Consider the following 11,631-nt stretch of genomic DNA (forward strand, 5'->3'; position numbering starts at 1 on the left):
TATGGAGCAAATTACATATTTACATAATCAGCTAATTACATAATGTAAGGGCATAACATATTTAGACCGGTTTTATTTTTGTATAAAAGGCAAACATCGTGTAATTCACGACACTCCGGCCGACAAAAAATTAAATCAGTATTCTTCAATAAATTATCGTACACTCTACGAACAAAAACTTTTCAAAGCAAGAAAGAGTATGTGTTACAGATAATATACAAAAGATAGATCTACTATCTCCAGGTTTTTAGTAAAACATGTCTTTGACAAAGAATAACAAAAAAGTAACATATTTTGTTCTTGCAAATTTGAGGAAAATCAAAGTCAGTTTGTCAACACATTATATCTTAATTTCTCATTGTATAACAATGGTAATCGTCCTCAAATACAACACTAGAGAACACAGGTTCATCTCCTCTAAACGAGGTGTAGCGATATCCTGTCCTGGACCATATCTCAACTTCCGTGCGCAGCGTGTGTGTTTCTAATTCTTGTCCATGATCGTCATCAGAAATCTCAACTATCTCAATATCTACATCGTCACTTTCCATACTTAAATCATCAACTCCTCTAATCTTATCACCTAAACTTTCCACGTCATCAGATATATCAGAAAATTGTTCACTGGAGGATATATCGCCATTTTCTTCACTTTTATTTTTACTTTCATCACTCTTTGCTCTAGAGACATCATCAACAATTAAAACATAATTTTCTCATGACAAATTTTCTTCATTGACTTCACAGAACTCGTCCCTGTTTACAATCTTCACTCAGAGCACTTTCACTATTCACCTTTTCTTCACTACGCACGCAATCTTCCACGTCATCAGATATATCAGAAAATTGTTCACTGGAGGATATATCGCCATTTTCTTCACTGTGAGCATTTTCTTTCTCAGTTTCATCTTCATTTGAACTCCAAACAATTTCTTCTTGATCAAAGGGTATCTCATCGTCATCAATTATGCTTTGCATACTAGTTTCAAAATCCACAATCATCACTTTTCTCTCTGAATTATTATTTTCATCATCAGAATTTAAAGTATCTTGTAATTCCTCTTCTGTTATGTCTTTTAATGCAGTTAAATCATTATCACTTTCATCAACAACGAGATCATCACTGCTTATATCCTCCACATCACTGTAAGGCTTTGCAACATTGATTTTAATATGTCTTTGAGACAAATCCCCTTCATCGGTACCATCTTTGTCAATGTTTTTCTTTGCGAAGTGTCCAATATCTCCAGTTCGTTTTGACAGATAACAGTTATTTCGTGCACTTTCTTTGTCCATTCCAATAATTCTTATTAGGTGTTGTTTCAAGTAATCCCTCCTTATACTTTTTCCGCTACAACCTTCTATAGGGCATTGGAAGCTCCCTAAAGAATTATGGTGTTTTTCCATAACATGTCGTACCAAGTTTCTCTTCTGCTTATAATCTTTGTTGCAAAAGTCACAAGCGTGTCTCTTAAAATCCCTATCCATTATTATCCTGTTATTATAGTTATAATATTATTTCACAATTAAATTTAATTCAAATAGTTTTGTCTTCACTACCTGCAATAGAGAACCTACATGAATGAATATCTATTCAATTATGTCGCACATGGTGAGTCGCACGGAAAGCACGGGATTTTTTGCGGCATGTATTTACTATCGCTGTATTGCTCCAAATCACACCTTTATTAAATCTTTGCTCCAAATTATTCGCGCCTAAAAACCACGTGATAATTCAGTGTTGATTCGTTCACAAATTATTCGTACTGTATTTTCATTTATGATTTAATGGTTCATGCACGCGTATGCGGATTTCCCACCACAACACAAATCGATTGTTTTAAACATCTACTGACAGTTAATCAGTGAAGCAGTTTTTTAAAAGGTGTTTCGCGTGTTTTGCGGCTTTTCTCTCAGTGCGTATACTAGTTTCTTCTTTTTCTATTGGTTTTATAGACTCAGTGTCTGGGATAAGGAGTTTTGAAGTTTCAATCGGGTATAATAAACTTAAAGGTCTTTTAAGCAACTTTTTTGATGCAGTTTTTACTTCTGCCGAACGAACAAATCCATCAGAGCTTACTGATAGTTTGATGAATTTTCCTAGTCTCCAACTACCTCTAGTTGTGTTATCTTTGATTAGTACTACATCACCTACTCTTGGATTGAACGTTACTTTAGGCTTTCCCTGCTTCAGATTTGTTTGTGGTCTTTCCCTTAGACTACACAAATATTCTTCTTTCCAAATTTTCCAGAAGGTATCCAAACGTTTTTGTCCGCTTTTCCATATTGCTAATAACTTATCAGCTGAGCTCTCTATTACTTTAAAATCGGGGTCCTCAGAAGATATTTCTCACTCGGGAATCCCAATATTTGGGTTCAAACACGTGAAGTGAGAAGGTGTCAGTGTGATATTAGAATTTATATCTTCGCCAACATACACTAATGGACGACAGTTGACAATTGCTTCAACTTCTTTTATTACAGTAATAAGTTGATCGCTGCTTAGAAGCTTTCTTCCGATAGATTTGCGTAGAGATCGTTTTGTTATTCCAACTAGTCTCTCATAGAAACCATCCATCCAGGGTGCGATTTCCACAATAAACCTCAACTAATACCCTCACTTGAACAATAGCTCTGCACATCCTCACTTTTCAAAATTGAGCTCCATACAAACTCAATTGTATGTTTAGCCAATTTGAAATGTAAAGCATTATCACTGATAACTTCGCGTGGTTTTCCTCTGCAAGCTATGAATCTCCGAAAACTGTTTAAGAATGCCTCTGTTGACATATTTTTACCATTTCAAGGTGAACTGCACGTGTCACCATGCACGTGTATAGACACACCCATACTTTTTCCGTGGTTTGATTGTCCTTTATATATAATGGTCCAAGATAGTCCAATCCAATATGACTGAATGGTGTGGATTCGGTAACTCTTGAACGAGGTAAAGGAGCCATAGGAGGCATTTTGTACGCCCCTCCTTCAACTCGACGACACACTAAACACTGACGAAGAACTTTCCGCACTGTAGCCCTTCCACTAGGGATCCAATAACGATATCTAAGTTGACTTAGAGTTTGAGAGACACCTGAATGAAACAAACGTTTATGTTCCCTTTCTACGATTAACACTGTGAAAGAGTCTTCGCGTGGTAGTAGTAACGGATTTCTTGCAGACTCCGTTAAACTGACATTTTCTAAACGGATTTACATCTTAAAAGACCATTCTTATCGATGAACACACCAAGTTGCAATTGCAGATTGCATTTTTTCTTTCCGATGAGGGATTCATACACTTCAGAAAAATTCGTATGTTGCACATGTTTAATCCACATATCTTCAGTTTCTTGAATTTCTTTTGAAGTGAGACTTTGTGAACTGTATTCTTCTTTTTTCATTTTACCTATGAATCTTCTCACATATGCTGTGACACGTAACAATTTCGTCACTGAAGAATATTTCATTGGATTTATCCCAAAAGGGACAGATGTTGGAAAACAGTCGTTAATTGCTCCAAACGCTGAAAAACTCAAATTTTCACTGATGTTGTTATCTTTCTCATCGTTTTCGATGATCTTTGGTTTGTTAGTCTCATCATCTTCAATATTAGACAACTGGTCTAATACTGGCCATTTGGAAATGTCATGCAAAAGCCACTCGGGACCATGCCACCATGAATAACTTTTCACAAGCTCTTCTGTTGAACAACCTCGACTGGCTATATCAGCAGGATCGTCATTAGACTTCACATAATGGAAGATGATATTCTTGTGTTCTTTTATTTCTTTGACCCTATTTTTAACAAACACTGGAAGTTGTTTTGTTGACATCATCCATTTTAATGCACACTGAGAATCTGTGAACAGATGAACTTCTCATCAATTTGCATCTTCATTTGATCTTGTACAAAGGTTAAACATCATACTCCTATCAGTACAGCCATTAGTTCAAGTCGTGGAATACTAATGTTAGTAGTTGGGGCAAGTTGAGCCTTTGAAAACATCAATTCTATGTGTTGCTCCAAGTCACCTTTTTGCATCATATACACAATTGTGGCATATGCTTTGGTAGAAGCATCACAGAAACACAAAAGAATATTCCTGTTATCACCTCCACTTACAAAACATCGTGGTACTTCATGTCCACTGATTTTGCTAAGATCTCTTTGTATTTCGTGCCACATAATGAGATCTTGACCGTCAACTTTTTGGTCCCATCCAATCTTTTTCTTCCACAGAGTTTGAATGATTAGTTTTCCTCTAAGCGTAAGGTGCAAATATACATAGAGGGTCAAACACAGGTGCGATTTTGCTCAGAATAAACCGTTTTGTAACAATTTGAGCACTTGATAAATGCACTTTTTGTATCGCCAATGTATCTGTTTCTCTGCTCCATTCGAGACCTAACACTTTCATCACATTTTCTTTAGCTCTGTCTTCATCTGAAAAAGTTTCTTCTAGTTCTCTATTATTAGATGCCCACTCACGAAGATTCATGCTTGCATCTTCGAAAATTCCTTTGGACATAGTGTACAAATCTTTCGCAGCGTCAATGGTGTCTGTTCCCGTTACAACATTGTCCATATAAATATCCTGTTTCGGTTGTTTAGCGACATCATTGTTGTAACTCTCCAAGTGATAATCAATTGTTGCTCCTAATAAGAATGGGCTTGACACAACTCCAAAGGGCACGCGACAGAAGCGGTAAACTTGTATTTGATTTTGTGTTACTTCTGGGTTTTCTAAATCCTTTAGCCATAAAAATCGCATGACATCTCTTTGATCTTTCTGTAAGCTGATTTGGAGGAAAGCTTTTTCTATGTCTGACACAATACCGATCGTATGTACTCGAAATCTTAAAAGAATTCCACACAGATCGTTTAGCAGCACGGGTCCTCTGTAGAGACAGTCGTTCAAACTGCTATTCTCAATCTTTGGTTTTGCTGATGCGTCATACACTATTCTCAACTTTGTTGTTGACTTGCCAGGTTTGATCACTGCATGATGAGGTAAATAATGGGTCAGTCCATTCTTTTTAGAGGTCGCAACTTTTTCTATGATTCCCTTTTTAAGTTGATCTTGTATAACACAATCATACTTCTGCAACACATCTGGTTTATCTTTGAACCTCGATACTAATGACTTTAATCGTCCAAAGGCAAGAGGACGATTTTCCGGAACTTCCTGATGGTCGATTTTCCAAGGCCATGTAACATGGTATCTGTTATCCTTGAACACAAGGTTTTCCTTGAAGTCTTCCATCGCTTGATCATTTTCAGATCTTACGTTGGTGGTATCTTTTAATCCTATTGTTTCTATGTTCCAAAAGTCCTCGATGTCAGGTGTTTTTGGAACACATTTGTCAACGTTCGTAAACACTTGCGTCTTTGTAATGTTATTGCCATATGATAATATTAACAAGTTTGTCCGATATACGTACTGGTTTCCTTTGAATGCTTCCTGTAATTGTTGGAACTATATTTGCTGTTATTGTGTAATCGTGTCCATCCTTCAACCGAACATTTAACTTTGTAGACATTGTCTTTATCACCTTCGCTTTGTCGCTACCAAACGTAACCAGATGAATCTCTTGTTCATTTGTCCTCTTTAGATTCAGGGATGTTGCCAGTCGCTCTGTAATGTACGTACTTTGCGATCCGGAATCTAAAAGAATTCTTACATTTTCTTTATTAAGACCTTCTGTGTCCCAAATTTCAGTGCGCGATGTTTGCATCATCACTATTTCATTGGATGATAATAATGCACTTTCATTACAAACACCACCATCTGTTGAATTAATGGGAATTTCTCTTGTTTCTACACTTTCTTCAGACACGCATGCTCTTTCTTCTAATAAATTAACACTTTCATGAATAGGTGCCTTTCTAAATTTCACTGGGCACAAACTTCTGTGATGTACATTTGATTTTTTGCAATGGACACGCATTCGTTTGCTTTTACAGTCAGGAGACATGTGTCCTTCTTTTAAGCATTTGTAGCAGCATCCCTTGATTTTTGCTTTTCTTTCGTCGATTGTCTTGTACCGTGGACATTCGTCACTCCAATGATTCTTACTACAGAATCTACAGGTTTTCTTCTGATGTTGTTGGGGAGAAGTAGACTCTTTCTTTTCATATGCAGTCAAAGCTCTAGCAGTGGTATTTGCTGTTGGGGGTCCCCTGAAGCCTTTAAAGGTATTTGTAGATTTCTGAAATTGTGGTCTCACTCTTCGACTAGGTATAAAATTAGCGTTCACTGGTTTGGGTTTGTCCGACTTTTCTTTTGACACAATATACTGTCGGAGCAATTCACAAAGCTTAGGTAATGTCCACTTGTTGTCTGAGCCTTTCTGTATTTCAAGATGCATAAGAATTTCACTTGGCAGTTTGCTCCGAATGACTGATACGAAAACCTGTTGCTCCAAAATCTCATGCATAACCACCAAACTTCTCAAGTGTTTTTGTATTTTGTCGTAGAAATGTCGCAAACTTTCAGTCGTATCCCTTGGGGACGCAACATTCACCAGTCCCTTATAATGCAAATCTATAATGTCTTGCTGATCTCCAAATCTTTCCTTGAGAATTTGGATAGCGATGTCGTAGTTTTCATTCGACATAGCCAATCCAGCGATAGCACTTCGGGTTTCCCCATAGAGCTTTCCCTTTAGATAGTTGAACTTGTCAACTGATGACAGCTTGTCGTTTTCATGTACAGCCCTGGAGAATGAGTCCCAGAATTCAGGCCATTGGAGTTTATCTCCGTTAAAGGAAATCATGTCTAATTTAGGTAACTTGACTGTATTCTCACTTTTAACTTTCAGGCTATGCTGTTTGTCAAAGAAGCTCTGTTGCATTTTCATTTGCGCTTCTGCTCGTTCTTGTTGTTGTTCGAAGAACGCTGTTTGTAATTTCATCTGAACTTCACACATTTTTTTCACAGCTGAACCCTCTTCGTCTGACACATCCTTAACGATATCCTCTTTTATCTTCCGTTTTAGATCGGTCTGTTTATGTTCCAGTTTATAGACCATAGTCCAAGCCCTGTCAAGCAATATCGAATCATTTTCTAGCAATGTTTGAATGAATTCACTATCGGAATCACCAATAACGCTAGCAACTTTTTCTGACTGAAAATTAAGCTTATCGATATAATTATTAATCTTAAGTCTAGTTTCATTCACAGTATGTTCATATTCTTTGCACTCCTCTGGATTCATGCTCTCTATTTCCGTGTCTAACAACATATTTCCAGTATGTAACTCTTTCTCAATATAATTGAAATAACGTGTGCGCACGCCTTTCAAATATGATAATTCACCCATTTTGACTTTGCAATTATAATTTCAATGTTAACACAATTTCATCCTTTTTTTTTTTGTTTCAATATATTTGGTTTCACTATATATATAAATTTACCTTGAATTTATTCCACATTTTCACTTTATTACTTTTATTACTTGTTATGAGAGACACTATACACTAAATGCCTCATCACTTTAATTTCTGCTTTTATTTTCACACAAATTTCAGGACACCGAACACATAACTCCTTCTTGTATGAATCGAGAATCTGTTTAAGTCAACTGCAAGATTTTATTTTTTCATCTTACTGAAAACTTTCTTTTAAAGAATTTTTATCGAACAGCAATTTTTGACTCTCGGTTCCCGGCTTCCGGCGCCAAATTTCAATGTAGTAGATTTTCAAACTTTCCCTTTTTTCCTTTTAAACTTTTACTACATTGAAAACAAGAAAGACACTTTTAAATCCAATTTATTTTTCACTGTATTTTAACATCTATCAACTAATTGTTATATCGAACTACATGTGTCCCTTGAGACATTACATTCTCTTTATATATCAGCATTTCCCGCCAAATCTAAAAGTCATGAATATCATGGAAAAATCATAAATCACATGATTCGGAGTAATAAAAAAGTGAATTAATTCCCGCCGAATTATATGGAGCAAATTACATATTTACATAATCAGCTAATTATATAATGTAGGGAGCATAACATATTTAGACCGGTTTTATATTTGTATAAAAGGCAAACATCGTGTAATTCACGACAGGTGCCCTATTGTGATGGAGGGGCACCTAGGGTCTTCCTGTGCTAAAAACTTATGTTTTAAGAAGTATTATCGTATAAACCTGTGTAGACGAGTTTTTGTTTTAAAAACACATTGATTCACCTTTTTATTGTTTTACCGACAGACACCTCTCTTGTACTGTAAAGTAATAAATGAATGTGTTATTTCTGACAGTATTATGAAAAAAAGAGTTATCGCTCTGCGTTGTTACAGATACTACAACTTGTTAAACAACACAGGTTTTTATATATTTTAACTTAAACAAAATACATGTTTGTAAAAATTTCTGAAATAGAAGTTCTAAGTTTTATGACTTGTTTTGAATAGGTTCAGATAATGTTCTTTATTTCATAACTGGTTCTATGGGGCATGACAGTTGTTGTATATTTCATTTGCTTTATTAAACTGTATCTTCTACGACTTTGCTTGTTTGCATTCTATGCTTTAAAATGATCTTTTACAAGTTCATTTATTATTTCTTACTCATTACCAGTTTGAACAAAGACTACAGTTTTATTATTATTATATTCCTATTTCCTCTGGTGGGACATTCTGTATAATTCAAAGTTAAATATTTTGGGGTATAAGTCTTGTTCAAGTATTTATGATTTACTTCATGTATCGCCCGTGAGTTTCATCAGTGATTTCGCATAATTATTTTACTGTGAACGTCTCACAGCATTGAAGGGTTAGACAACGCACAAATAATGCCCTGTCTAGTCTACTGTAGCGGAGTTTAAAATAAAATGTATACATGTTTCTGATGCATTAAGTGATGGTTTAGAATATGAAAAAATCATATTTTGGGAATTTAATAATAAGATGAAAACGTCAACGAAATAGCTTTCAAACACATTGGATGCCAAAAAGAATACAAGAACATGAGAAATAAAATATAGAGTTTGAGAAAATAAAAGTTTTAACAGTGTCAAAATTTTAATAAAAGTACGAGCGCTTTCAGCTTTTAAATATTTTATTAGATGGTAAATTCAAAACAGTAACGGTGTATTTTTGTCTGTATAGTTCGATGCATAAATGCTAACATAGCTCGATAATTGTCATAAAACCCCAAACATTCCGCAACTATAAAAAATGTGATATCAATATCTAACAATGTTAAGATGCTGTTAAGTCTTTCATTTGTGCATTTTCCAAACGTGCATATTAGGGTTTACATATCAAACTATATATATATTGATGACGAAAAATGTAAAATCTCATTTGTCATGTCTGATTTACTATGTTTTATTATATACTAGATTTTTATAGTGTTCTTTTCATCTATAAAATAAACGTTCAAAAGCGCTATACACACTTTATAAACGCGCAGCATTTTCATAGGAAACCAACAATTAGTTTCTAACATATTCCATATTTACATGTTGTTGTGTTTGCATTCAAAGCAGAATTGATCTAATGTATGGCAAGCAATAAAAACAAAGTAAAATTTAGTGTACTGAATAAAAACTGTAAAAAAGATCATTTGGAAGCAAAGAATACAACCAAAAAGAATAGTAGCAGACTTAGTTGCATTGAGTTTGTTCATGAGAGGTAATGAAATGTGCAACACCTCTCACGCCGTCACACGGTACCTAAAGATTGCTGTTGTGATAGTTAATAAAATCTGTAAAAAGATCTTTTGGAAGCAAAGACTACAACCAAGAATAATAATAACAGACTCGGTTTGATTGAGTCTGTTCATGAGAGGTATGAAATGTGCAACACCTCTCATTGCCCCGTAGCACCGGCTTAAGCGTAACTCTATTACAAATATGTTGAATGGATTCCATGATCCCAAAGGACCAGAAAATATAACAACACTGAATCCAAGTACGGGGAGATTTTTCCAGTCGCCACACGAGACTTAATGATTGCTGTTGTGATAGTTAATAAAATTTGTAAAAAGATCATTTGGAAGAAAAAATGCTACCAAGAAGAATAATAGCAGATTCGGTTTGATTGTGTCTGTTCATGGGAGGTAATGAAATGCACAACACCTCTCACGCCCCTAGCTCCGGCTTAAGCTGAACTCTATTACACATATGTTGAATGGACTCCATGATACCAAAATACCAGAAAATATATATAACGACACTGGAATCAATTACGTGGATACATTTTACAGCCACCACACGGCACTTATAGATTGCGGTTGTGATAGTTAATAAAATATGTAAAAAGATTCTTTGGAAGCAAAGAATGCAACCAAGAAGAATAATAGCAAACTCGGTTTGACTCGGTTTGACTGTGCCTGTTCATGAGAGGTAATGAAATGTGCAACACCTCTCACGTCCCTAGCATTGGCTTAAGCTGGACTCTATTACACATATGTTGAATGGACTCCCAAAGGACCAGAAATTAAACGACACATAATACAATTACGGGAGATTTTTCCAGCCGCCACACGGCACGTAAAGAGTGCTGTTGTGATAGTTAATAAACTATGTAAAAATCCTTGGGAAGCAAAGAACGCAACAAAGAAGACTAATAGCAAAGTTTAACTGTTTGATTGAGCTGTTAATGAGAGGTAATGAAGTTGTATTTAAAGAATGGAGTTAAAAGAAACAAAACGATTTCCTTTCGTTTTTTTCCCTGGAGATGACCACATGTATGTCGTTTAAGAGAAGATGAATTATATCGAGACTTCACATGCGTTTATAAGGTAATAAATATAATAATGAAACATTTGTGATATTTAAAAAACGAGCGTATAAAACACCCTTATATAGAATTAAGCATTTACTTGTTAACATTAATTCTAGACCCTTACGATTCATGTCAGTTTATAAATTGTTGATTTTGTTTTATAATGATGCTTGTGAAGACAACATGTCTTGGTTCGTATGACGAGATGCGGTCCTCTGGTTTGCAGTCGGCCCATAAACCCCCGGACCATCAGCCGACCTCTTTCAATTGTTTAGTAGGTTAGTTATTGTTTTGAAGGACTTTGTTCTGAATGAAAAAGGTGGGTACATGTATTCAACACAATGCTATCTTATTAATATTTTTATACTTTTCTATACTTGGGAAACATATGCATTAACAGTCAATCATTTACCGTATGATGAAATGGGAAATCTTTTTGACTACATTCATTTATGACATATATAAACTAATTAACACGTGTTAGTAATTCAAGTGTCTTCCTCTAATTCAGGATATTGTCCTACATATGAGCTGAAATGTGTCACATTCTAATATTGTCCTTTTAAGTATTACATTTCGGATAAAATGGTGAAAAGGCTATATCGTAGAAAATTTGTGATTATATTTATCATTCATTTTTATTTAACGGGTATGTATGCAAATTATTATATTTTTATTTCAACTAACGTTTATAATAATGTCACTGTAAAAGAATGTATTTTCCAGATTGAAAACTTGCAATATTATTTATATGTAACCAAGAATATTTCAGTAGAATGAGCGCAATACTTCAAATCAGGGGGAGGGGTCATAGAATTGATCCGGGTCAAGGTAAAGGTTAATAATATGTGCTATGCTCATTTGTCCTCATCAGAGTTTATATGAGGAAACTG

General features: G+C 35.1%; 2 protein-coding genes across 2 annotated transcripts; both read right to left on the bottom strand.

The window, feature by feature from the left end:
* Nucleotides 1–4,261: 4,261 nt before the first annotated feature.
* LOC128554742 (uncharacterized) lies at nucleotides 4,262–5,263 on the bottom strand. The gene has a single exon (XM_053536057.1). The coding sequence runs from the start codon at nucleotides 5,261–5,263 to the stop codon at nucleotides 4,262–4,264; it is 1,002 nt and encodes a 333-aa protein (XP_053392032.1).
* A 133-nt stretch (nucleotides 5,264–5,396) lies between these two features.
* LOC128554743 (uncharacterized) lies at nucleotides 5,397–7,322 on the bottom strand. The gene has a single exon (XM_053536058.1). It carries the CDS (start codon nucleotides 7,320–7,322, stop codon nucleotides 5,397–5,399), a length of 1,926 nt encoding a protein of 641 aa, XP_053392033.1.
* Nucleotides 7,323–11,631: the final 4,309 nt, after the last annotated feature.

This window comes from Mercenaria mercenaria, unplaced genomic scaffold, assembly GCF_021730395.1.
Source record: "Mercenaria mercenaria strain notata unplaced genomic scaffold, MADL_Memer_1 contig_703, whole genome shotgun sequence".
Taxonomy (NCBI): domain Eukaryota; kingdom Metazoa; phylum Mollusca; class Bivalvia; order Venerida; family Veneridae; genus Mercenaria; species Mercenaria mercenaria.